Genomic DNA, 27,182 nt, shown 5'->3' with positions numbered 1-27,182 from the left:
AGAGCCAGAGCGCTGCGGCCGGAGCCTATTGTTAGCCGGAGCCGGGGCGGTTCTGGGCGTCTGCTACCGGGGGCGCCTGAGTTTGCTGGAGCCGCCCGCCCTCCGCCGCCTGCCGGCCGACCTGCCCACCCGCCCTCCCTCCCAGCCCTGCCGCCCTGGGAACTCCCCGACCGTCGCCGCGGGCCCGGGACTCGCTATCTCCTCTCTCCTTCCCACCCGGGCTAGGGCGGCGGCGGCGGCAGCGGGGGCGGCAGAGACCATCACGGGAGGAGGCAGCTGCGGCGGGGCCGGTAATGGGCCTGGGGGTGCGGGGCGGAGGGTGCCGCCTCGTCCTTTCTCGGGATCGGCCCTCGGGCGGCTGTGGAGGAGTGGTCAACCCAGAGCTGCGCGGATGGAGGGGTCAGAAATGAGGGAGGCTCGGACGGGAGCGGTCGGGGGGCGGGGAGCCAGGGCGCCGCTGGGAAGGGAAAGAGTCGGGAGAGGCGTGGGAGCTAGGGGCACGGAGGACGCGGGCCCGAACTGCGGGGGCAGCTCGGGGGAGACTGATGGGCGGCTTGGAAGCTGGCAGGATTGCGGATGAGGGTTGAGTTCGGAATGGAGTGGAGATGATGTAGGATGGAGGGAAGTGAAGGAAGGGGAGGGCGAATAGAGGAAAATGTGGGAGGAGTGGTTGGGAATTTGTGAGTAGCAGGCAGGAAGGGATGAGGAAGGCTGGGCAGGGGCTGCAGAAGATTGGAATGAGCGGGAAGGTTAGCAGGAATCAGAGAAATGGGTTGGGAGCTGAAGGGTTCAGCAGGGGTGTCCATTAAAGGGAACTGATGCCTTGACATGCCCTTTCAGCTCAGGTTCCTGATGTCTCCCATTTTTCTGGCGTTGTGGGGGAAAACGAAAGCATCACTTGCCCTGGTTGCTAGCTCGATCGTTTTTTCACAGGCCCAAACACGCAGCTGACTGCCATCCATCCCTTTTAGTGCCATGGTCTTGATTTATTTTTTTTTTTGAAGGGGTTAGAGTGGCAGCGTGACACGCAAACCGTTCTTCAATATGAAATGTTGGAAGTTATCCCCGAGAGACACCGTGTCCTCTTGTCCTGCAGTTTTCAGTTTAAGGGAACCCCATAGTTGATTCACATTTGCATTTTCTTCACTGACTTTACATCTTGCTAATTTCCAAAGCCAGGAGGATGTTGGTGTGTGCCAGAGTTATCAATGACTGGATATCCTTGAGGGTTAGTGGTTCCTGCAGCATCACGTTCCTCATCTCCCACAAAGATCTTGTGTCCTCCATACGATGGTAGTTTAGACATGGAAAGCCAAATCCTAACCTTGTGTCAGTGAATGGGGGGTGGGTGGGGAGGGAGGGTTGGAGGGACGCTTCCTTAAAATACCTAGTTTAAACAGTATGTTGGCACTTAAGCACTTTATATGTTCATAATCCTGGTAATCACAAGGACACATGGATCCAAGAAATTGATAGTATTTGAGAATCAGCTGCAATATCTTGTAAAAGGAGAAACAGGGTCCGTCGTCTTATTCAGGTTTATCCTAACAATTAGCAGCAAGCCTTCCTTCCTCTAACCCAGCTATGGAAGATAACCCTGACGATCTTACCAGAGATTTTTGTCTCTTGACCTTTAGTAGAAGGTTGGGTTCCAGTGGAGTGGGGAGGCTTTCTCCCATGAGATATGCCTTGTCTCGTCCTTTTATACTCATTTAAGAGAGAGGCCTTTGTTACCTAAACTTGGCGAATACACTCTGAACCCACGAAATTATTTCTGGACAGTCCCTCTTTTGCTAGTCTCACATAAGCTGTTTTGGTTTTGGGGGGAGTGATAGGAATCCTACAGACGTGAAAAGGCTTAGATCTAGTACTAAAATGCACATATGCTGTAGATCTTTATTTGGTGCTAGCCTAATATCTTCTATATACTCTGGATATGAGTTATTTCATATGCCTTTGAGAAATACTCAGACACACTTGAGAAAAGACCATAAGGCAGAAGTATGTAGCCAGAAAGTATCAGCTGACCTTTCATTTCACTGTCATTAAAAAGCTTTTATAGAGGTTTGCATTGTTTTCTCCAAAAGCATTTGTTGTTTGAGTTGGTCATTTTGACAGTTGACTGTCAGTTATGACCTGCATTTCCAGTCTCACCTTCATTATTTCTGTCTGGGTTTAAGTGCTTTTAGTGTAACTTACAAGTGTTTCTCTTGAACACAGGCATTGATCCTTTGCCAATGAATGGTTGAGAGAGGTGGGCATGACTGATTTCTAATTGTGGTTTGAAAAGAGGTTGATTTGATGAACTGGAAAGTGTGGAACCTATTCTAGTTGCTTCTGTTGCAAAGAAAGGTCTCTTCAGGCCACTGTGGGAAGTGGATGGGAGGTTTGTTCTTGATGCCCAGTGAGTATCTTTGCCTGACAAATCGAGTTCACACCAGAGTTGGGTAAGGAAGGCTGGGTTGAAATTTTAACTTTTATTGGTTGTCAGGACAGAGTTGATGGATTTTGTGTGTATGTATGTGTATATGTATATGTATATGTATATGTATATGTATATGTATATGTATATGTATATATGTGTGTGTGTGTGTATACAAATACATACATGTATTTGTATATATAAATATATGTATAAAATGGAGTGAAAAAGTGACGCAAACAGATCCTGGGTAGCGTTAGGAGAGCTAAATCAGTACGCACAGTATTTACACATAGAGCCGTAGGTTCAGATTATTCTCCAACGTTTTAAGGAAAATAGTTTTCTCCTAGGTTTCACATCCTTTCTTTCTTTTCTTTCCCCCCCTCTTTCTTACCTGCCTCTTACGATTGCCCAGAAGCCACTCTTCTAGAAGTGGAAGTGGGGAAGACCTAGAAAAAGGGGCGAAGGAGAATGGAACAAGTAGCCAGCAGTCCTCGCTGCACCAGAGGAAGTGTTACCCCTGAGGGCAGCTGGGTTAAGACAGCGAGAATTTTAATAATAAAGATGATTTGGGACCAAACCCAAACTCATGCAGGGCATAAAGAGAAATATTCAAAGGGAACCCACAATACTGGAAGCAAAGGGACACTGGAGGAAAGACCAGGAGCGCACAGTTTGCTTCCTTCCGGTCAGAGATCCCCTCATGCTTCCAGGCTGAGGAAAAGGCCACCTTCCCAGTAGCAACACTAAAGATACCAGTTAAAACTGAAGCTGGACTGAGGCCCTTTCTCAAAAGAGCAGACTTTCAGCTCAGTCTGAGTTTTTATGTGGTTGATAAGATTTTTAAGTGGGGAAGAAAAAACTCGGTTCAGTGGTCAACGGTATTCTTTCTCTCTCTCTTTTTTTTTAAACATCACCCACATAAATTCTCAGTCGGAAAGATTACCTCCCAATGTCGAATGCAAGGAAGAAATTTGTTAGTTAATAGGTATCTTTAAACCCAGCTGAAATCTTAGCCCATTAAAGAGTCCTTGGCGCTCTCCATTCTTAATATGTGCGAGGAACGTGACCTCTGATGGTAAGATCAGTAGCCCGAAGAACAGAATCGATACTTTGGGCTCCTTTTTGAATTTCATTACAATTCTTATCAAGCACTTGGTTATTTTTTTTTTCCTCCTGGCCAAGTGTATTTCAGGAATGTGCTTGTCTAGACCTATGATGGCTGAGGTTTCCTAGGTACATCTTGTGACTTGAATACAGAATTTTGATGAGATCTGCATAGAGAGATCAGGAAATCTCTTCGCTAAAGTACTCATTAGGTCTGGTTGACTAAGTAGAGCTGATCCAGGAGCAGGCAAATTGCTTCCGAGAGACTCAGTCCAGAAAAACAGCTCTGTAGCAGACAGCTTTTGACACCACAGTATATTCTGGGTAGCTGCTCTGCAGTAATGCAGCCCTGTCTTTCTGGGCAGTGTTGTTATTCCTGCTGCATAATTAGCAACTAGTGAGATCATAGTCTGGGGAGATTCTGGCATTACTGAGGCAAAGCAGGGAGGCTTCGTATCGTCACATGTGGCTCCGGCTCTGACAGCATTTCTGTTTCGAGCAGATTCATATTCTTGGGAACTTAGGTCCAAAGATGGAGAAGGAGAGAGATCTGTACCTGGGAAGTGGACTATCCCTCGTGTGGCACGTTGAAAACACTGCCTGCCGTATTGACTTTACCAGAGTCAATTGTCACTTCTCTTGCTATTTGTTTTCCCCTCGCTGGTTTCTTTACAGGGGGCTAAGATTGTAAAGCTAAGTTTTCCTCGCACAGGGGATGATGACAGACCGGCCGAGCCCTATTTTATGGAGCTATATGAGATCGGAAAAGCTTCTGGGTTTCGAAGGCAGTGCAGATTCTAATCTTCAGTCCATTCTTTACAACCACATTTGATCTTTGTAGGAGGCCGGTGAGAATCTTCACCCTTGTGAAGATCTAGGTAAAGTGTTTCCCTGGCTTCTGATATACTGTGAAATTTGGGGCCGAGAGCAGTGTTTCCCAATGTGCGATCCAAGGCTCATTTGCCCCCTGAGATTCTTCCATAATCGGGTGTGTGGAACACTGCACTAGCTGTGGGCTCTCACGCTTCACCGTGCTCTTTGGCATAGTCAAGGCCTTCAAGCTATCCTCTCATAGCGCTTTTCTAAACTGTTTGGACACGGCAGTCCTATTTCCACGTAAGGCTATTAATATCCATGGAACTAGTTTATTTAATATACACACTTTGGGAAACGCCAGGCCAAATTTTCCCTAGGAGAAATAATTGGCTCTCGTTTAGGTTTAGGCACAGCCTAATTCTGCCTTTGATCCCCAGTCCCTCCTCCTGGCCCCTTGGGAGAGCTCTCCCGTGTGAGCCCAAGAGCAGCTACCGTTATCCCCGGGCTAGTGAAACCCAGAGCCCAGCTGGCGTGGAACCAAAGGCCTTCACTCTGCTGGGAAGGGTGCTGCTGTTACTCATCTCATTATTCTAAGAGTGACTGGGACTGAAGGGAAACATAAGTAGGAGAATGTTGGCCAGAATAGGTAGAGAAATGACCTAGTCGCAAGAGACCAGACATCAGTGCTAGCTCAGGGACTTTCTTTCTTCATTTGGAGAGCCGCGTGTATAGACTTGGGAGGGAGGTCTGTCTCAGGACAGGAGTGCTGATTCCTCTTTTCCCCTGGGCAGAATCCTAATGCGCCCGGCTAACTGGTGGTGAGCAGGGGCTTTGGGGCCAACGCCGTGGGCTCCCCAAGGAAACCCCTTTGAAACCAATGGATGCATTCACGGGCTCGGGTCTCAAGAGGAAGTTTGATGATGTGGATGTGGGCTCATCAGTTTCCAACTCCGATGATGAGATCTCCAGCAGTGACAGTGCTGACAGCTGTGACAGTCTCAATCCTCCTACAACTGCCAGCTTCACGCGTGAGTGAGCCCCTCTACCCCCCACCTGCACCCACAGCCCCCCAAGCATCAGAGCCCATTGCAGTCCTTGCGACTGCTTCTTCTGTCCAGCTTGAGGATTTTCCCTTAACCATAATCTTCCTACTCTTAGCCCAACCTCGCTGTTTGGAGGACTTCCCTGCTCTAATATCATAGACTTAGGTCTGACTTCCTCTAGCTGATTTTCCTTATGCCATGTTTTATAGGTTCCCAGGAACCTATGGGCTGAATTAAATTGAAGAAGTCCAGGATACTACCCTTGCCCACCCGAGTTCCACACAATTGTAGCACTAGTAGGACATAAATGCTTACTGCCTGGACAACTGGGGAAACTCCAGATTTCTTACTTCTTTTTTTTTTTTTTTTTTTTTTATTGTTTAAAATGTTTGTTTTTGAGAGAGAGAGAGACAGAGAGAGAGAGACAGAGTGTGAGTGGGGGAGGGGCAGAGAGAGAGGGAGACACAGAATCCGAAACAGGATAAAGGCTCTGAGCTGTCAGCACAGAGCCCGATGTGGGACTTGAACCCACGGACCGTGAGATCATGACCTGAGCCAAAATCGGCCGCTTAACTAACTGAGCCACCCAAGCATCCCCACATTTCTTAATTCTTATAGCTCAATTAATTTCTTGGAAAGAACTTCCACATGAGAGCGGGAGAGGGACAGAGGAAGAAGGAGAGAGAGAATCCTAAGCAGGCTCCATGCCTAGTGCAGAGTCCCACGCTGGGCTCGATCTCACAACCATCTGGTCATGACCTGAGCAGAAATCAAGAGTCCAACACTTAACTGACTGGGCCACTCAGGTGCCCCAGAACTTCTGATTCAGTTGTTCAGTTGATCAGAGGTTGCCTGATTCAGTTGATCAGAGGTTGCCTATGGACCAAATCTGGTCCGCTGCCTGTTTTTGTAAATAAAGTTTTATTGGAATACAGCCACACACGTTGTAATTGATTTCATGCTACAGTGGCAGAGTTGAGTAGTTGCAGCAGAGTTGCAAAGCCTAAAGTATTTACTATCTGGCCCTTTAAAGAAATACAGCATCCTCTGCTATAGGTTATACACACTGTCCAATAGAATTTTCTCTTATGATAGAAACGGTCTAGGGGTACTAGGTGTCTCAGTCAGTTGAGTGTCTGACTCTTGATTTTGGCTCAGGTCATGATCCTGGCATTGTGGGATCCAGCCCCATGTTGGGCTCCATGTTGAGTGTGGAGCCTGCTTGGGATTCTCTCTCTCCCTCTGCCCCTCTCCCCCACTTACACTCTATCTTTCTTAAAAAAAAAAAAAAAAAAAAAAAAGTTTTACATCTGCACTGTCCAGTATGATAGCCATCAGCCGTACGTAGCTGTGAGCACTTGAAATGTGATTAGTGTAATTGAAGAGCTGAATTTTAAATTTTATTTTGAGTAACTGAAATTTAAATCGCCACAGGTGGTTACTTGCTGCCATACTGACTGAAGCTATATAGATTGTTACATCCTGAAAAGATGGCCTAGATGTCCTCTTCCCAGCTGATGTCCAAAATTAGATGTTGTGGTCATCTGTGTGGGTAAAGTCAGTCTGGAGGCTGTGGTTCGGACCAGCTGATGTCCAAGGCCCCTCCCAACTGTGCATTTATGATGTGACGATCAGAAGTTTCCCAAGGTTCAGAGAGCACTTTGGACAACAGTTGAGAGCCTAGTTGAATGAGAAAGAACGAGACCGCCAGGCAGGCCGTTCCTGGGTTAGTAACGCTGCTCTGTGCTCCCTTCTCAGCCACATCCATCCTCAAGCGGCAGAAGCAGCTGCGGAGGAAGAATGTGCGCTTTGACCAGGTGACCGTTTACTACTTTGCCCGACGCCAAGGCTTCACGAGTGTGCCCAGCCAGGGTGGGAGCTCTCTGGGCATGGCCCAGCGCCATAACTCCGTGCGCAGCTACACGCTCTGTGAGTTTGCTCAGGAGCAGGAGGTGAACCATCGGGAGATTCTTCGTGAACACCTAAAGGAGGAGAAGCTCCATGCCAAGAAGATGAAGGTGCCTAAGGGGTCTGGGATCTGGTATTTAACCGCGTTCCGAGATAAAATGGAAAACCATCTGGGTCTCTGGATTCTTTATTTATTTGTTTTAAATTTGTTGCCCTCGGCACGTAGAAATTCCAGATCTTTTTAACGAGACATCCCAGATTTGGAATCCGATCTCAGTCTGAGACACCATTGTTCTGGTCTCTGGCGGGGAGTCTACACAGGGTAGCAAAATGGCTGCCCTAGAATTCCCTACCCTCAGCAGATTTTTAAAAAGTTTAAAATGTGAATATCTACAAACATCCGAGTCTGCCACCCTTGGAATCTGAGGAAGCACAGTGTTTCAGTTTCTTGTCAAATGATCGTCTGTTGTCCCAATGCCCAGAACGGGTTTTAGATCCTTTACGTTCTCTGATAGGAGCCTGCCGTTTCTATAACCCCCGTCACCTCGAGGTGATAGTCTTTTATGTGTAAATGACAGTGTAGCCAAATAGTTCTCTCACTGTGGATGGTCCCGGGCCTGCCGCTGAGACCACGCCAGCTCTCACGGTGTAGGAGAGCAGCGCTGGAAGAAGACCCGTCTCTCGCAGGATGGCTCTTCACAGCTACCCGTTTGCTTTCAGCACTGCCTGGCACTCCACAGCCGTGTCTTCCACCAGGCCGCAAAAAGGTCCCCCCGAGTTCCTAGTTCCAAACTTGGAGAACACTGCTTCTGGCCCGGCCAGGTTTCTTGTGGGCCCAAAGCCTGCTGACCCATATTAAGACAGGTGGCCGCGTTATTTCCAGGGCTGCGGGTGACCCCCTGATGAGCCACACCAGATTGTGGTGTGGTCGGAGAACTGACGGCAGGGGATGTGGACTAATGATATCCCTTTCCCCCTGTGAGAGCCGTGTCTCCTTCCCTCAGTCTACTCCCAAAGCCTTACACCTGTTTTTCTAACTGGAATGACATTGAGGCGTCCCTTTCTTGTGTCTGAGGAATTCTGTCACTGACCCTATCACCTTCCTGCTGCTATAGCAACGGCTGGGGAAATAAACACTGTTCTCCTCATTTGCGACGAAGGCTTTCTTCCCTTTCCGTAGAAGAAACCCGTCTCCTAAATCCGGTAGAGGCATAGCCTGTCACAGCAGGATTCCATCCTGTTCTGTGGCCCCCCCTTGCAGGATGTCTAGGGACAGAGCTCAGCAAACTCCAGGCTGGCAGAGGATTCCTCCTTATTAGCAGACTTCGCGAACAGCAGCACTGGTGGCAGCTGGTACATCTTTCTGTGTCAAGAGAAAACCCTGCCTTTGCCCTCCCCCGGTCCAGTTTGCTCTTAGAAAGTTTTCCTATCTTTATTTAGCGCTCTACAGGGGAGACTGTTGATCTCAAAGATACATCTTTTGCATGGCCCAGTGCCATCTGATATTTTTTCCTTTTAGGCTGCCAACAAAAACAAAAAAAACTGCTGGTGCTCTGTAGCTTTGATTATATATAATTTTTCTAATATTTTCATTAAACAATTTTAAATTTATTTTGAGAGTGCGCGCGCACGCGTGCACACACACACACACACACACACACACGTGGGGAAGGGGCAGAGAGAGAGGCCCAAGCAGCCTCCATGAAGTCGGTGCACAGAGCCCGACATGGGGCTGGAACCCATGAAACCATCAGGTCATGACTTGAGCCAAAGTCAGATGCTCAACCAACTGAGCCACCCAGGTGCCCCAGTTCTTTTTCTTTTTAATTTTGGCCTTTCATTCCTTTGGACTGCCTTATTATGGGTAGCATGAATTGGGACTCTAACTTTTTTTTTTTTTCCCCAAAAGAATATCCAGTTGTCCCAATACCATTTAATGCCAGAGGACTCTTCTCACTTGATTTGAAATGCCACCTCTATCGTGTTATATCCTTACATTTGTGTGGGTTTCTTTCTATTGCATCTCTAGCTTCTTTCCCTTGAGAGGACAGCGAGAGGGAGGGTGAGGAGGAGGCCATGAGGAGGAAGCCATCCCCAGTGAAATAGGCAGGGGTGATCCCAAGGTCTGCAGAAAGGCCCCTCATCGTTGGTCTGCCTGCTACAGAAATAACAGACCAGGAAACCCCCAGAAGCACCACTGTATTTGTCTCCTCTGTCCTACCTTCCCACAAACAAACACAACAGGTGTGGAGCTTATTAGCCAGGCCTATTGCATCACGTCCCCCAGGAGCTGTTCCTTTACCAGCACCAATCTGTGGCTGTCTGATGAAGTAAGCCAACCCCTCCAGTAGCTTGGCTCACATCCCGCTAGTAGCTTCCAGAGCTCTGGAGATGATGAGGTCTCATTTTCTTCACTCGAATTCTCTAGGGAGTTTTCAAAACTCATTCAGCCAGCTTGTCTTCACACTGTCCTTCCACTAAGACTCCCTTTTCTGGCTGGCTATCCTTCTTAGCCCAGAGAACCCAGATTTCTGCCTGTAGATGGTACCTTAGTGCTTTATAAGCCACCCTGCCTCACATACTGCTTTTCTTTGAAATCAAATAAAAAAGTATCAGGAGAAAGAATATGTTCTAGACTGTGGGCCGGAAGTGAGAGCTTTCTTCGGTAGCCATTAACAACTTGCTCCTTTTTTTTCCTCCTCCCAATGAAATGACGCTCTTCTGTATACGTAGATCGTTGTTGACACTGTGAAGATTTAGGCTCATTGACAAAGACCCGGTGGCCTTGTACTACACTTGAGTGTAGTCTTCTTCCCAGAATGTGGTTTTGGGTCCTTTGGGGGTACATATTGAAGGGTGTTTTGCAACGTTCTCTATCCATCCAAGGAATATCTAGCCATTGATAGACCTTCTCCTCCCTGTGTTAGAAGGCAAGTTAGCTGAAGTTAAGGGACACAGGTCTGGGAATGGAGAATATATTCGTGGAAGAATATTATCTTCTAGGAGGGAGGATGAGACACAGGTTTTGAGAAACTTTGATCTACCAAGGTGATACCCGGTGTCGACAGGAAGGTGTTAGAACTACAGAGCTACATAAGGCTTCCTGCCTTCCTGCTCTAGGTTTATTCTCTTAAACTATCCAATATGGTAGCCACTAGCCACACATGGCTATTTTTTTTTTAAGTTTATTTATTTTTGGGAGAGAGATAAGGAGCACAGGTGGGGGAGGGGCAGAGAGAAGGAGAGCGAAAATCCCAAGCAAGCTCCCCACCATCGACACAGAGCTCAGTGCGGGGCTTGAACTCGTGCACTGTGAGATCATGACCTGAGCCGAGACCAAGAGTCGGCCGCTTAACCGACCGTGCCACCCAGGCGCCCCATGTGGCTCTTTATACTACACTCAGTTAAAGTGAAATGAAAACGTTCAGCTTCTCATTTGCACTAGCCACGTTTCCAGTGCTCAGTAGCCACACGTGCTATGAGCAGCATGGCCATTTCCATCGTCGCACCAGGTTCAGTTGGACTGTGCTGCTCTAGACACCCACTGTGAGGAGGTGCCTGCAAATACTTGAGGCTAACCTGTCCTCCCTGTCTCCTGGCAGCTGACCAAGAATGGGACGGTGGAGTCGGTGGAGGCCGACGGCCTGACCCTGGATGATGTTTCAGATGAAGATATTGATGTGGAAAACGTGGAGGTGGATGATTACTTCTTCCTGCAGCCCCTGCCCACCAAGCGGCGCCGAGCCTTGCTGAGGGCTTCGGGGGTCCACCGCATCGATGCCGAAGAGAAACAGGAGCTTAGAGCCATCCGCCTGTCACGGGAAGAGTGTGGTTGCGACTGTCGCCTGTACTGTGACCCAGAAGCCTGTGCCTGTAGTCAGGCTGGGATTAAATGCCAGGTGAGTCCAAGTCGGCTTGAGAGAGCATATCTACTCTAGAGTCTGGGGGACTTGATACGGGTACCCATGAACACGGGAGGCCGCCTGTCACCCGTGGGTGGATTCCCCGTGAGTGTGAACACTCCATAGCTCCATAACCCTCCTCCACCAAGGAGAAAACCATGCACGGCAGGATTCCTGGGCTATGGAGATAGCAGTTACCTTTTCTGTGTTTCTCACCTCAGAGGTGATGAAGAGGCAGCTGTCCGCAAATGGGGGAACAGGGAACAGGGGTTAGTAAGTTTACCATTAGTAGCTATTCCTTAAATATTGATTTCGTGAGATAAAAGGAAGCAGAGAGCTGAGTTAGGCCTTTAGATTTTATCTTCACTCACAGGACCTCTACCCCAATTTTGTAAAACTCAAAGTAATCCTCGGATCCTGTAATTTAGGATCAAACTTGGCCTGGCAGAGGTTAAGACCAGGATCTTAAGTTCAGGATCTTTTTTTTTTTTTTTTTTTAGTTTCTAAAATTAAAAAAAAAATTATTTATTTTGAGAGAGACAACAAGTGAGATAGGGGGACAGGATCCAAAGCAGGCTCTGTGCTGACAGCCAAGAGCCCCACGTGGGGTTTGAACTCAAGAACTGTGAGATCATGAAGTCAGACGCTTAACCAACTGAGCCACCCAGGCACCCCTTAGGTCCAGGATCTTAAAAGATAGAAGACCTCATTCCCCACTTGGCCTTCCGACAAGGGACAGGTTAGAAGGCCTAGCCCAACTGAAAAGAGTAGTACCATCCCAGAGGATGAAATCTACCTGGAACTTGTAGGATGTGGGTGCTGAGTCCTTTTGGTTGAATGGATTCTAACCAACCTTTTGTTTCTTAATTTTAGGCAGGTAATAGCTCTAGCTGATCTGGCCAAATACTGCTTTTCAGACTGAAGTCCCTAATATATCATTCTGTTTTACAGTCCTGAGAATAGTCCTAAGAATTGGACTGTTCTTAAGACTGGAATGGAGAGTTCTAGAAGTTGATATCATAGGAAGACATTGTGTGTTTGTACATATTTGCTGATGTTATTTTATTTTTGGTGGGGGGGGGGTGCTTTTTTCCATTTTGGGATCCAATAAGGAGGTAGAGTAGATCCCCTTTCCACATATTCCTGGTCTATAACTGTTTCAGAACTAAACTGGCCAACCATCAGGGAAAAATGAAGCAGGCAGTGAAAAGCTGGCCATTATTTTGTTGGAACTGTCACGATAGCACCTTAGCAAACTAAGGCACTTTCGCTAGTTTTCCTGGAATGTATCGATTGCTTTGGACCAGCTAGATCTACTTCCTTTCCCACGCCTGTCGTTGCAGAAGGCACTAGGCTTGGGCCCCAGCCTTTGTCTTCTCGACACACCAGGTAAGTTCTGGGAAAGTCTGAGGCACAAAAATTTCTTCCACTCTGAGAACTGTCAGCATTCAGAGAGGTGGTCTCAGGACTTTTTAACTGGAAAGGCCCTTTGACGTGATTTTTGGCTACACTTTATTTGGAAGAGGAAACAAAGCCTTGGAGAGATACAGGACCTTCCCGAGGTCCCAACTGCTAACTAATGGCTGTGCTGGAATCAGAACGCGAGTGGTCTGAAAACTACCACCTCATGCTCTTAGGTCACCACGTTGCACGTTACGCTTTGAATTAGTTGTTCCTCTTGTAAGAAGACCTCAAATCCCAGCTGCCCGTGTTTGCCAGCTGACGTCTCCTATCGCCGTTATTAAATCTGCTGGCCTCATCTTCCCTCAACCTCCTTGTCCCCTCCTCAGGTGGATCGCATGTCCTTTCCGTGCGGTTGTTCCCGGGATGGCTGCGGGAACATGGCGGGGCGCATTGAATTTAATCCGATCCGGGTCCGGACTCATTACCTCCACACCATCATGAAGCTGGAGCTGGAGAGCAAGCGGCAGGTGAGCCGCCCGCCAGCCCCGGACGAGGAGCCCTCACCCGCCGCCGGTTGCAGCCTGACGGGAGCCCAGGGCTCCGAGACACAGGACTTCCAGGAGTTCATTGCTGAGAACGAGACGGCGGTCATGCACCTGCAGAGTGCAGAGGAACTGGAGCGGCTCAAGGCAGAGGAAGACTCCAGCGGCTCTAGCGCCAGCCTGGACTCCAGCATCGAGAGCCTGGGCGTGTGCATCCTGGAGGAGCCGCTGGCCGTGCCCGAAGAGCTGTGCCCGGGCCTCACAGCCCCCATCCTCATCCAGGCTCAGCTGCCCCCGGGCTCCTCGGTCCTGTGTTTCGCCGAGAACTCAGACCACCCGGCCGCCTCGGCAGTGAACAGCCCGTCCTACTTGAACGGTGGGCCCCTGGTCTACTATCAGGTGGAGCAGAGGCCAGTCCTGGGGGTGAAAGGAGATCCTAGCGCAGAAGAAGTCCCGCCTTCTTTCCCCAAGGAGAAGGATCTGAACGTCTTCTCTCTCCCGGTTACCTCACTGGTGGCTTGTAGCCCCACAGACCCAGCTGCCCTGTGTAAGTCAGAAGTGGGGAAAGCGTCCACCCTAGAGGCGCTAGTGCCCGAAGGCTGTAACCCTGACGAGCCTGAGAGCGAAGACTTCCGCCCCTCTTGGTCCCCCTCGAGCCTCCCCTTCCGCACGGACCATGAAGAGGGCTGTGCGGTGGAGAAAACCTCACAGCAGAGTGAGGACAGGCCCCCCGAAGATTCTTCCCTAGAACTCCCTCTGGCAGTGTGAGCCGGGGATGGAGATTCTGCCTCTGACCCATTCTCTATTTATTCCCTTATTTTATCTAACACCGTTTCAAAACAAAACTGTAGAAGCAGCTGCTACGCCCATGTTATTTTATTGGGGTCTTGGGGGGATGGGTGGGAAAGAATCGTTTGTACGAGTATTTTTTAAAGGGTAAACAGAACCAAGGAGACTGGTCCCAGCTGGATGTGGGGAGAGTCTTGGGGCAAAGGAGGCCGCACAGTGCTGAATACTGAGCTTTCTGGGCCGTTGGAACAAAGAACGAGGATCTCACAGGAGAAGCTGGGTAATTCGAGCAGCTATTCTTTATGTAGGGACCAGAACGCAATAATTTGAACAGCGTGGCAAAGCTCCCTTCTCCTTTCCTGAGCTCCAGGTGGGGAAGAAGCTCAAGTTTTCTCATCGGTCACCCTGATACCCCACTTTGGTGCATAACGCAGTTGGAGTACCATCTGGCCAGATCTAGAGAGGAACGGGTAGAAGGGTCTCTGCTTCTGTAGAAAACCTCCAGAATTTAGAAAAACTTAACCTGCCTTCCCTGGCCCCCTGTTTGGTAAATAAGTTAGTATTTGACACGTTTGGTGTCCTCTGACCTGTTCCCCACACTGGGGATTCCTGGTCTGTAACTTGAATTCTTTCTTTCACATGTTCTTAGGTACTAGAGTTAAACTTGCCTATTTGTCTCCCCCACCCCCTTTCTTTTTCCCTTGAAGAAAAAGCTAGATTGGCTGGGGATGTGGCCTAAAGAGCCTGAGGCTTGTGCCTGTGTAATGCCGGCTCTGTCAGGCAGCTTCAGGCCGGGGCTCACACGTCCCACGGGAGGCATATATGGAGCATTGCCTGTGTCTGAAAGAGGCAGCAGGAAAAGGCTGCTGTCTGCAAAGAGGTGGACTTGATCTGTGCCATGCTTGCTTTTTCACCCAGGTTCCCCCCGCCCCGCTCTGGGAGGTTTGAGCTTTAAAGGAATGCAGGACGTGGCAATCTAAAGTCACCAACTAGTTTTTGTCCTTTTCTTTCTGTACTACCCTTGTGGTCCTTGGATATACAGGGTTAAGAGAGTTTTGCTATTCCAGTCCCCCCGCCCTGACAACTGCAAATGTTTATTGGATCCCTCCAACTTGATACATAAAAATTGGAAGCCAAACGAATTCTTAATTGCTACACACAGCTCCCAGGTTCCAAAGAGTTCAAGTTCTGACTGTTACTTTTGAGATCTATAGAGTGGGACTCAAATTCGGGTCTTTCCTCCATGGGGGGACACGGTTCCCGTTCTTTTTACGTCCAGCTCATGTTCTAGGATGCGCTCTGCTAAACACCGCTGAATTCTTATTAGTTCTCTTTGCGTCCATTTTAAAATGGAGTCAGTAGGGAGCAAAAAAAACACTCTCCGCTAGCATCCTTTACATCACACTTCACTTCTCGTATGGTTTATTGACCAAGAAAGAACAAGTGGAAAACTGTTTGCTTTTGGTGGGGGAGAACTCTTCCTACTTACCTTGCTCACAAAGCCTTTTCTTGTGGGACGTGAACGCACTCTTTATGTATGTCACAGCAACATTTCACCTAGAAAATCTCTAAACTGAGCCTGTGAGGCCTTGTACTTAAACAGGTATGTCTTTTAACCCAGTCTGCCTCTCCAGTTCCTTCCTGGTTTTGCTTGGTTTTACATTTGGAGGGGAGTTCTTCAGTACAAGACCTTGTCCCTCCCCATCCTCTAGCCTCACAAAACAAGAGAGTCTTAAGCACCCGAGATGTAGACACTATCCCAAGCCAAGCCACACTCCCCCATGATCAGCCATCCCCTTGAATACAAGGCTGAAGCTTAAACTGCAAACTGACTTTCTTCCTGAAAGCTTATATTGGGAGGGGAGCGTGGGCTCTAAACATTCCCTCCTTAGGAAGGCTCCAGCCTCACCTTTGGAAGTGGATTCCACCTGCTTGGTAAGAGACACTTTAGCCTTTGGGGTCAAGCCAAGAATTGGAATCTCATTATTAAACTCATTGCCAGCCCCCAAGAGATTTGATTTTTCTGAAAAACTAGTTTCTTAATCCAAGTCCGTCCCTCCAGGAACAACACTTCTGACTCCCGCTGATCCCAAGTTTTTAAATGCCGAAATATTAACACTGAGCATTAACTGTCTTGTTAAGCAAAGGGCCTTTTCTACAACCTAGTCCATCTCGTTTCTGGTGCTACCTGAGCTGGACACAGTTCTCGCTCATGGTTGCTAGAAAAGCTAAGCCTAGGCCTCTGATCACAGGACCGTACGGCTTCAGTCCCACTCAGTCTAGGCCTAGATAAAAGAAATCTCTTATTACTGCAACTCTTAAGATTTTCCAGTTTCCTTTCTCATATACTGTACACAGGTAGTATTTTCAATGTGAATCCAAAGCTTGTCTGGTTCTCTGAAAACTTTTTTTTTTTTTTTTTTTTTTTTTTTTTTTTTGCCTTTTAGGTCCTTTACATTGTGATAATGCTGTATTTAAAGAGAATATTTAAATGTAATATTAAAGAAATATTCAAAAGAATGGTGTGTTATTCTTTATCCTGGCAGGCCACAACTTAGTTACTTGTTAGACAAAGGGTGCTTCTCCAGCGTTGTATATAAAACCAATTAGGTCAGTTAGATATTAATGTTAACAACAGAAATGTTTTACGATGGAAAAACAGAATATTCTCTTTGGAGCGTCAAGAACTTGACGTGCATCGTATGCCCTTATGCACCCAAGCTGGAGCACGCCTGATGCTCCCCTGTTGAAGCTTTTCCCTGTCTATAGTCCGTATCCTGGGGGCTCATCTGCTAATCCCGTTTTCTTTATAATCATATATATATAATTTTTACAGATTATGTGTGTATCTATATGTTCTTAGTTATCGCGTTAAAATCGAGCAGAGGATCAGTGTCAAATCCGTTTCCTCAGAACTTCCATCCCATCAGAAGCTTCTATCCCAACCGCCTACGTCTCCATTAGTTAGGTTACGTCCGTCTTGTCAAAGGAGTTTTAGCAAAATCATCCGAGTATGCAGAAGTCACTTCCAGCAACTGGTTTCAGGCAGTCTTTACTTGGCTTTAAAACAGTGCTTCATGCATTTAACAATAAGTTATTACACGTCACTAGCGTACAGGGACAAAAGCTAAACCCAACGTACTCTCGCCGCAGACCGCTCCCGGGCTCCCAAGCAGGGTGGTCGTTAGTGCCTTGGAGGCTTAATCCAGGGCCCAAAGGCGGCCACTGGCAGTTACAGCCGGACTGCCGCAACTCAGCGGAGGTAGCAGAGTTTAAGATCTGTGGAGGCTGCACCACAGCCCGGAAATTAAGACAAGGGTGGGGTGAAGGCTATAAACACGGAAAGGGTCAAGTGGCACTTGTATTTCCTTGCATCGTTGCCATCAGAATGTTCCCATATATGAAAAACTATTTGCTTTAAAAAAAAAAAAAAAAAGTGTTTCATGGACTTGGAAAGGGAGTGGTTAACCCGGTGAGGGGACCAAAAATAAAAATAAAAATAAAAAGCCTATTTTTGGTCACAAAAAGGATCGAGGGCAGCATCAAAGGACACGCACAGATGTAAATGCTCCAGTTTCAACAGGGCTGCCCCCCTCCCCAGCCGGAAACTAACAAAAACCCAGCTGTAAAGAACGTGGCAGTGGTTAAGTCCGAGGCTGCTAGGACTTGCCCCACCTGGGGCAAAAGCTCACTTCCTAGGATCTGAACTCAAAACGTCACAATTAAAGCCCAGTACGGAGGCTGCTGCCAGCTCTGGCTGATGGTGAGGAAGTTGGGATGACACTTCTGGTAAGAGGGTCTGTTTCGGTTCCAGCTCCCTCCCTCGAGGGTACCACGCTGGGAAGCCCGCGGGCACCTGCTCCTCTGCCTCCCGCACACCCCCGCCAGGGCACACAGATGCTTTGCCGGCCAGTGCTGTTTGGTACCATGCTGCCATACTGTGTGACTGCAGGATGATGCCACCCGCTCCACGTTCATTCAGCGCCTTGAGCCGGTGTAGTTGATGGAAAGCAGGACCACGTTGTGTAGCAAGAGGGACAGCTCAGCTTCTGAAAACACCATCAATGTTAATGGTTTGGCCAGGGAACAGTCACCTGGGGCGGGGGAGGGGTGGGGGAGGGGGCAGGGCTTGATCCTGGAGTCAGGAAGCCAAGTGCAGGGAGGTGTGACATCGAGAGGCTACTGTTCTTGAAGGTCCCCTGCTTCACCCCAGTCCCTGCCACGGATGCTTTCCTTTCCTTCCACCAGGTATTCCTTTCTCCTCATCCTCACTTCTGGCCTCTCATGTGGTGGTGGGAGAAAATTCAGAGATGCTAATGGTAGTGAACACTAACTATTGTCACCCTTGGGATTCTTCTGCTAGAAGCTGGTGCTCTGGAAACATTTCTTGGCTCCAAGGAGATTAGTAGGCCTACCCTGCTATTCACAGGCTTAGAAAACATCAAAGCCCAGCCAAAGGTTCCAACAAGTGACTCACAGGCCTAATACCCACCCTCAGATACTTTTTATTTAGCCAATTGTTTTTGATTTTGTGGGTTTTTTTTTTTTAAAGATTTGTTTTTATTTTAAACTTAAAAAAAAACGTTTTATTTATTTTTGAGAGAGAGAGACAGAGACAGAGTGTGAGCAGGGGAGAGGCAGAGAGAGAGGGAGACACAGAATCTGAAACAGGCTCTAGACTCTGAGCTGTCAGCACAGAGCCCGACGCGGGGCTTGAACTCACAAACCGTGAGATTGTGACCTGAGCCAAAGTCGGACGCCTAAGTGACTGAGCCACCCAGGTGCCCCAAGATTTATTTTTAAGTCATCTCTACACCCAACGTGGAGCTCGAACTCACAACCCTGAGATCAAGAGTTGTATGCTCTACCGACTGAGCCAGCCAGGTGCTCCAAGTGTTTTTGTTTTGAGTTTGAATGCCTTTAGACTGGCGCTTCTCACCCGGGATAATTCTATTCCCCCTTCCCCCACAGGACATCTAGCAATGTTGGGAGACGTTTTTGATGATCAGAACTGGGGTGGAGGGTGCTACTGACATCTAGTGGGTAGAGGGCAGGGATACTGCTAGATACCCTCTAATGCACATGGTAGCCCCCCAGGACGAAGCATCTATAGTGCTGAGGCTGAGAAACTGCTTCAGACTGGCATGCATATAGTCTTGGTTCCCACAGTCCCCGCTACTGCCTCTTGTCTTGCACAGTCTACTTCACTACCCGCTTAGCCCCTGTAGGCAAATGAGTTTATACACAGGATAAGGGTCTCACAGTACTCACTCATCAACCCCAAAGTAATCTCAGAATAAAATATAAAAATTATTTGAACTTGAGTGGCATAACCACAGGGATGGATCTTACCTTCCAGGCTGCAGGAAATCTGTAGCCATTCTCCCAGCCAAGTTCGACACCTCTCTTCAGCGATATGGGTAGAATTCAGGCCACGAAGATAACAAGCCTATTATCACCCAGAAGAGAAACAGTCCTCAAAAATCACATAGCAAGTATGGCCATGAACTGTAAACCCACTAATAATTCAAAACCTCTAAGTAAGTTCCAATCTCATCCCCACAAGAAACCTTTCTCTGTGGCAATCTGAACTACAATGGACAAGAAGACAAGCAAAGAGGACTATATAACCAAAAATAGTAGGTCTAAAGAACAGTGTCCCTGGTTTTTGAAAGGCCATAAGCCAAAACTACTCTGGGCAATTCCCTCCCATGAGTTCACTGAGAAAAAAAGACACAGAAACGAGGTGAAAGAATAAAGAGTTTGGGCTTTGTTCTAACAACCAAAACATGGTGGAGGTCTCTGTAAGCTCCCAGTCCTGTGAGCTCAAAAGCCCACCAAGGATTGAGGGTTGATATTGCCATCAAATTCTTACCGATTTCACTTCCTGAGGGGTCAGGTGGCCAATCCCCAGCTTTGCCAAAGCTTTGTCCAGTTGGTGAATTACGGTGGTATGAGTCTTTAAACGGTGTCTCAACAAGAAAGAAGGCAGATAAGGTGTGAGAAGCATGGCTCGACTCAAGGCTTTCTGTAACGCAACGACACAGGAGGAGAAAGTCAGCACGGCATTACCATACACAGAACCTGAGGCAAGGCGAGGCTGCGGAACAGAGAAAGCCTCGAAGTGCTCACCATTTGCAAAGCATGGAGTTGGTTCATGCCCAGAGGATGGTTAGAGAAACACTCTCTCAGAGCCAGGATATCATGTATTGCTGGGTGGGTACCATGCTGTATCTTGGGAGAGCCAAGAGATTGGTAGAGGTTAGGAAGCTCCTGACTGGCCCTCTTTCCTAGTTTTAGTGCAAACTGGATCTAACAAGAGTCCTAGTTTGCAGGAAGGGTTAGCTAGAGGAATACCTTGGTGCACAGCTCTGTCATATGCCACCGGAGTCCTGCATCAGAAACGAGAGGGATAACCCTTTCTAAATAGCCAAGGATTTCTGGGTGGGACTGCTTCCGGAGAGCATGATAGATATCTAAGAAATCAATTTGTTGCTTTGGGGTCCAGAAATGTTGGATCAGTAGCTGCCTAGGAAACAGGTACCTGAAAGGAAAAGGAATCACAATGTCACTTGCTGAAACCGGCATCTTCAAAGCGATCTAAGAAAGCATTTGGCAGATATGAATACTAGGAAGAAGAAATGGAGACATTACTTCCTACCTCACTGTTCTGTAAATGAGTCTCAGACCAAGGTTTAAGAGACATGGAAGCACAATTTCAAGCAACATTACTGAGGTTTGTGAAAGCAAGCAGTAGTGGAATAGCCTCGCATGCAGTAATTGGATAAAATGACTCCTTTTGAACCAAAGCATCTGAAGAACATATGCTGGACAGACCGGGAGACAGATGCAGACAGAGCTGGTCATTATATGTGATGGTGACAACCTCAAGCTGTTGCACAGTCCGTATGTGTATACAAAATGTGAAAGTCAAATTTGTTTTTTAATTCATTTTCTGCATGTGTGGTGGTTTTAAAGCACGGCCACAAATTCTCTGGCATCCCTCTTATTGAGAAGGAAGGTCTATGTCCCCCTTACTTTTAAATCTGGGTGACTGATTCAACCAATAAAGCAGAGCAGAAGTGAGTCTTTGTGACTTCCAAGGCTAGGTTATAAAAGGCCACCCGGATTCTTATTTGCTGAAACACTCACCCTTGGAGCCCTGAGCTGCCATGTAAGAAGTCCTATTACTCTGAGGCCACCATATTAAAGAGGCCACATATAGGCACTCTGACAGTCCCAGCCTTCCAGCCATCCCTACTAAGGCACCAGACATAAGAGTGACTTTAGATCATCCAGACCAGTCCATTCATCAGATAAATATCACTGGGAGACTTCTGTCAACATCACACGGAAGAGATAACTCAGTCACACACCTGAACCCTGCCCAATTTCCTGACCCACGAAACCATGAAAAGCTATTAAGCTTTGAGGTTGTTTGTTATGTAGCAACAGATAACTAAAACAACACACAAGATCAAAGTTTAAAAGTGTCATCTTTGCGGGGGGGGGGGGGGGGGGCGCGCCTGGGTAGCTCAGTCGATTAAGCATCCAACTCTTGACTTTGGCTCAGGTCACACGGCTCACGGTTCGTGAGTTCTAGCCCTGCACTGGGCTCTGTGCTGACAGTGCAGAGCCAGCTTGAGATTCTCTCTCTCCTCTCTCTCAAGATAAATAAACTTAAAAAATCAATCAATCAATCATCAAAAGTGTCGTGTTTGGATACAAAGTAAAGATTTATGTGATCAGAATATGAAATGCGTTTCTCTCCTAAAAAAACTGTCCCAAATTGCTAAGCCTCTCAGGGAGTGGGTTGCTGCCTCTAGGGATGATGGAAAAGGTCATAATCGTATTTCACAACACACAGGGGCAGCTGAGAGGCAGGAAAAGTCTACGCTACCTACACCTACAGCTAACCCAGTAATCCAAGTGCTACCAAGTGTGGCTAATTAGAAGACTGGAGCAGGAAATGTGATAATCTCTGCCTATTTCTGAAATGGAAAGTTCTTCTTAAAATAATTTTGAATTAAAAAAAAATCTACATATCTTCAATACGCTGGGAAGATAGAAGTCTGTACTCACATTAGCAAGAAGACCAGGTAGTTGGCAAAGGGTGGAATGGAAATAATACCTAGGAAAAGACACTTGGTGACGTCTCGGCGGAACTAAGCAGAAATAAACACAGATGCAGTTTTAACCCAAGTAAGTTCTTAATACAATGGACAATCCCTCCCCCAACACTGTGCAGTAAATTTCTATTATAGCCCAGAGAAGGATCAAGGTTATTTCTATCTACCTCTAGCTGGTAAGTTCCTTGAGGACAGAAGCCCTGATTTGTTCATTTTTGTATCCCAAATAATGTCTAGTACAGGGCCTGGCATTATACCAAATCTCTCAACAAATTCTTCCTGATGTGCCAAACGGGTCCTAGGTTCTCGCTCTCAGTTTCAAAGTCACCACCAAAGTGAACACCATCAAGTCACTACCAAATACTACTTTCCTGCTGCCTTTGGGATCCTTGCAGATTTTTATATATTCAGAAATGAACTCGATTTTAGTGTCCACAACTTTCATTCGGCAAGGATGCCAGAATCTCTATGGAGCTCTGTTGTAGAGGGCTAGAACTCCGAATAAACCCAATTCTGACCAATAACCCGATGTTCTTACTTAGTTCGATACTTTGATCTCACAGCAGAGGGGGAAAAGGTTGATCAGTGGTGAACAAGATAGGAAAGGAAAAAAAACAAAACAAAACAAAAAACACTTGAGATCTTAGTTAACTTTAATTACCTCACCATGAATTTCTGGGTATCTGCCCCCGGCCCATACCTGTCTCAAATGCTCCATCTCCCGGTATGAAAGTTGATGAAACTTTACATTGTGCTTCCACATATATGTCTTTATTCTTCTAGCCTTTTTGGCATCAGCCCAAAACATCTGCAATCCTGCCTCATTAAAGTAGAGGACAGAGTGTAATGTTATCCCAGTGTGAATCTTACCACACAGGTCCCTAACTCCATGTCTAACCCCAATGCACGTACTTGTCGCTCCCAAAATTACTCTAAATCAGAGCTCTAAACTAGGACACTTAAAACTCTTGTGAGGCCAACTTGTATCTCTTTTCTCATTCTTCTCCCCTGCAACACACTACCTATCTCCCAGCCAAGCCGGCCTTCTGTGATCTACTATAGAATGGTCTCCCTCTTCTGGTTCATTGCCCGCTCCCTCCTTAAAATGAAAATTCAAGGGGTGCTGGATGGCTTTGTCAGTTGAGCGTCCGACTCTTGATCTCAGCTCAGGCCGTGATCTCACGGCTTATGGGCTCGAGCCTCGCATCAGGCTCTGCGCTGACAGGGTGGAGCCTGCTTGGGGTTCTCTCTCCCTCTCTCTCTCTCTCCCTGCCCTTCACCTGCTGTACGCGTGTGTACCCTCTCTCTCTCTTAAAAGAGAATAAACATTTAGAAATAAAAAAAATTCAAAAGCTCCCTAACTTCAGGAAGTCTTGCTCAATTAACCTTATGTTTTCCCCAACCAGATATTAACTTATCTTCTTTCTAGAACACTTTTAGAAATAGTATAATTCAACATATTTCTATGGTTCAATTTTTTTCTTCATTCGATGAGTATTCTTACCTTTTATCTAGGGCTTTAGTTCTTAAAAATGCTTTCATATTTATGAATGAAATGATATAATATGTAGGTTGGCTTCAAAATTATACAGGAGAAGGCAAGTGTATAAATGAAGTAAGACCAGCAGCCATGAGTTGGTAGCTGTTGAAGTGAGACTGAGTATATGGAAATTCATCACATTATTCTCTCTACTTTTGTGTACATTTAAAACTTTACACAATCTAAAGCTTAAAAACAAACCAACCAAAATATTTTTTCGGACCTTTTTCTCATTTAATCATAGCTATAAACTGGGAGCAGAGAAAGTAGCCATTCTATTTCTACTTTAGATTTTCCATGAAGCTAGTAATAATCATGATAATATTCACAGCTGACAATATGGTACTTTGTTGTAATTGGTGTTATGATAAAAGTACAGAGTATAATAATAGAGATACATTTATTGAGCACATACTATGATCAGGCCATGAGTACTTTACAAATATTGATGTATTTAATCTTCACAACCATGTGGGCCAATAGGTAGGTTCTATTATTATTTTCTATATTTTACAGATGAAAAAAACAAGGAACAGAGAGGTTAAGTAACTAGTCCAATCACATAGCCAGTGACAAGCTAGGATTTGAACACAGGCAGTCTGGCACCAGAGTGGACATGTGTCATTATACCATCTCTTAGTAACTAGCTCAGCTTTGATTTTAATGAAAACATCCAGAAAACAAGTATATGTAGTGCAATTTCCACAATATGCTACCTATAGATTTGTGATAACCATTAAACCACATCTGCTTATGGGCCAAGTCCACTGATAAATCACAGGGCAGGTCTGTGCAGCCATAGACGTCTGGCCTGGTGCATGTCAAAGAATTTCCATAATAGGCAGCTGCGTATGGTTAAGAAAAGTGCAAAAATACCTATAGGCATCCCCCTCCGGATGCTCTCAGAAGTTGTTGTCATAATACTTTTCTAGAAGCATTCTCCAGAAGTGCTAACTTAAAAGAATTCATTTCACGCTCAAGCATTTATGAAACAGAAACCCCCCCAGCTCACATCACACAGCAGAACATGCAAACACTCTTACTCATTCTAACTCTTTGACATTGCTCATGAACTGATTCAAGGGATTTCTGTTTTGGCTTTACCTTTCATGAAGATTGTGTACAGGACATAGAAGCGGGGGAAATGACGACCCAAGAAACGATGGTATTTCCCATTAATCACTTTGGTCTTGGTCACCACATAAGAAATCAAGCTCTTCACATCTGCCTTTGGAGAAAGGTGGAGGTTTGAAGACCTACAAGGAAGATCAAAGAGACTATCTGGGCATCAGTCCTGGAGTCCGTTCACACTAATGTAAAACACCAGGTCTCAGGGAATGTATGCTAAGGCCTGAAACTTCTGAAATCCAAGGAAGATCTTGGGCTCAGGAAGAGATAAGCGATCAGAAAAGAAAAACAGATCGGGCAGATGAAAGATCAGACGGGAAGGAATGTTGGGTGTGGGTATGAGTCTGCAGGGAGCGCAAGGCCTGAGGGACCATTTGAACAGCAGGCTAAGGCCAGAGAGATGGGATCCAGACAAGCAGCCGTAAAGCTTGAGTAGAAAAAGGGAGGCTGAAAGAGCTCGGAATACGTGGGGGATTCGGACAATATGGAGCCCTGAAAGTTGAAGCGGGTCAGGAAGCCATATGACTAGTAGGGATCGGGGTGCGAATTCTGACCAGAATAAAAACCCGGGGCTAGGACGTGTAACGCTAAGAATTAAGAAAAGCCATGCAAACAACGTTGAGAGACTGGAAGGGCCTGAACATCAGAAACGCTTTCCTTTCTCCCACGTCCCTCACCGAGGGGCCCCCCAGGCCAGGCCAGCGCGAGGGCGAGCAAGTTGCAGCTTCCGGGTGACATAAGGCCCGGGGGTGACCGCCGAACCCCACAGAGCAGCCCGAGCCCAGCACACCCTGGAGAGCGCCATCTTCACAGCGAGGGCGGGGGAGAAGGAAAGAGGTCGTCTTTAGGTCAAAGTTCACTGTACGTCACGTTCGTTCCAGAACGCATGCGTCTTTCCTGAGCGCTGATTGGTATCCATAGACGGCCTGTCTGAGGCTCCCCTGGCGAGGAACCGATGCTAACTAGGTGGCGAAAGAAGGAGCAGGATTGGATGCATCCAGTATTTCCTTGTTTAAAAGCGCCGGAAGCGGGTTGTCCCGAAGGGAATGAGGACTTACGGCAGTGGTTGGTTTTGCGATCTTGAGGACGTCCTCTCTCTGAGGACCTACTGACCCCTCGCGATTCACTAGGGCTTCCTAGCGCTTCCCTTGCCCTCTGTCCTTACTCCGGACTTCGGGGCCTTGAGGCGGTGGAGGGGGGTTGGGGGGGCGGGGACAGTACCAGGTGTCACGGTGGCAGTGACTGGGGCCAAGGCGCCTCCTGGGGGCTGGGACCCGAGGCGCCCTCTAGTGGCGGCGGCCGGGAACTGTCCAGTGTCAGTCGAGGCGATGAGGGAGCGGCCCCTGTGCGCACTAAGTACCTTTTTACTTTAGCCAGCTTTTTCCAAACTAGGTTTGTGGGAAGGTGTCTTTCCTTAAAAGCCTCCTGAAGACCAAGGTCGGGCCTGAAGTGTCACTTTTCCGAGACGCTTTCTCTGTCCACTTTATCCAACAAAAAGGGTACACATTTTCCTCCATCACCTTGTGTGTGTATGTATATGTGTATATATATAATGTAATACATTATACATGTATTATACATACATGCGTACATGTGTTATATATAATGTATTATACATGTAAACGTACATGTGTTATACATATATACATATGTGTTATACATGTATACATACATGTATACATTATATACATATGTATAATGTATATATATACACATTAACTTAAATTGTAGTTAACATGCACGTGCAATATTGGTTTCAAGAGAGTCAGTGATTTATCCCTTATATACAAAATCCAGTGCTCATCACAAGTGCCCTCTTTAGTACCCCTTACCCTTCTAGCCCATCCCCCACCTCCCTCCCTCCATCAACTTACCACTTACATTGTTTATACATTTGTTTCCTTGTTTGGCCGGCTCCCTGAACTAGACTGAGGGTAGGCACCTTCCTGCCTTGTTCACTGCTGTACCCTACCCCTGACAATAGGCGCCATGCCTGGGATGTATTAGGTGTTCAATAAATATTTTTGAGTTAAACTAATTACTGAAACTGGGAAGGATTCTTAGAGGTGGTGCTTAGCTGCTGCCCAGATATAGTTTGCTGTCTTGAGTACATATGAATATTTACCCTACATGGAGAGTAGTAAAAAGCATCCTATTGGTAAACAGGATCTAGGTTCAAATCTTAGCACTGCCATTTCCTTTAGTGTATGTGACCTTGGACAAGTTACTTTAGCTCTATTTCTTCTGTAAGAGTACTCATTTGATAAGAGTTCTGTGAAAAGCCAAGAAAAAAATGGTTGTGAAAACTCCATATGACACTTAATGGGTCAGAGAGTTTCATATTAACATAGACTTTATGACTACTGCTCATGAAGTCAGAACATGTTCTGTAAGTGATGATCTCTACAATTGTTGGGTAGATGAGGTGGGAAGGATAGAAAGTTGACTAAAA

General features: G+C 46.8%; 3 protein-coding genes across 23 annotated transcripts in view; 2 read left to right on the top strand and 1 right to left on the bottom strand.

Moving 5' to 3' along the window:
• On the top strand, positions 1 to 17,375 carry CSRNP2 (cysteine and serine rich nuclear protein 2). Of its 3 annotated transcripts, XM_045465151.1 has the most exons (6): positions 1 to 290; positions 4,242 to 4,407; positions 5,137 to 5,373; positions 7,147 to 7,406; positions 10,899 to 11,195; positions 12,989 to 17,375. In XM_045465151.1, exons 3-6 carry the CDS (start codon positions 5,223 to 5,225, stop codon positions 13,910 to 13,912), a joined length of 1,632 nt encoding a protein of 543 aa, XP_045321107.1. In that variant the 5' UTR covers positions 1 to 290; positions 4,242 to 4,407; positions 5,137 to 5,222; the 3' UTR covers positions 13,913 to 17,375. The 3 variants fall into 3 exon arrangements, with proteins under 3 accessions (XP_045321107.1, XP_045321104.1, XP_045321106.1); XM_045465148.1 differs by lacking the exon at positions 4,242 to 4,407; XM_045465150.1 differs by lacking the exon at positions 4,242 to 4,407 and having other exon boundaries at positions 1 to 399.
• On the bottom strand, positions 16,970 to 25,906 carry LETMD1 (LETM1 domain containing 1). Of its 14 annotated transcripts, none has more exons than XM_045465158.1 (9): positions 25,789 to 25,906; positions 24,707 to 24,858; positions 22,763 to 22,882; positions 22,016 to 22,098; positions 20,291 to 20,477; positions 20,066 to 20,167; positions 19,809 to 19,961; positions 19,286 to 19,382; positions 16,970 to 17,982 (listed from the first exon to the last, which is right to left on the bottom strand). In XM_045465158.1, the coding sequence occupies exons 3-9, from the start codon at positions 22,868 to 22,870 to the stop codon at positions 17,912 to 17,914; spliced, it is 801 nt and encodes a 266-aa protein (XP_045321114.1). In that variant the 5' UTR covers positions 22,871 to 22,882; positions 24,707 to 24,858; positions 25,789 to 25,906; the 3' UTR covers positions 16,970 to 17,911. The 14 variants fall into 14 exon arrangements, with proteins under 14 accessions (XP_045321114.1, XP_045321113.1, XP_045321109.1 ...); XM_045465157.1 differs by having other exon boundaries at positions 22,763 to 22,878; positions 25,789 to 25,905; XM_045465153.1 differs by lacking the exon at positions 25,789 to 25,906 and adding an exon at positions 25,408 to 25,569 and having other exon boundaries at positions 22,763 to 22,878.
• Positions 25,684 to 27,182, top strand: part of SLC11A2 (solute carrier family 11 member 2) — a 52,616-nt gene continuing 51,117 nt past the window's right edge. For all 6 annotated transcript variants that reach the window (XM_045465144.1, XM_045465143.1, XM_045465141.1 and 3 more), the window contains exon 1: positions 25,684 to 25,795. The gene's annotated coding sequence lies outside the window, so the exon portion shown is untranslated. The remainder of the gene's footprint in view (positions 25,796 to 27,182) is intronic.

This window comes from Leopardus geoffroyi, chromosome B4, assembly GCF_018350155.1.
Source record: "Leopardus geoffroyi isolate Oge1 chromosome B4, O.geoffroyi_Oge1_pat1.0, whole genome shotgun sequence".
In the NCBI taxonomy this organism is placed as follows: domain Eukaryota; kingdom Metazoa; phylum Chordata; class Mammalia; order Carnivora; family Felidae; genus Leopardus; species Leopardus geoffroyi.
The sequence above is the reverse complement of the archived record's forward strand: the minus strand, read 5'-3'. Positions and strand labels throughout refer to the sequence as shown.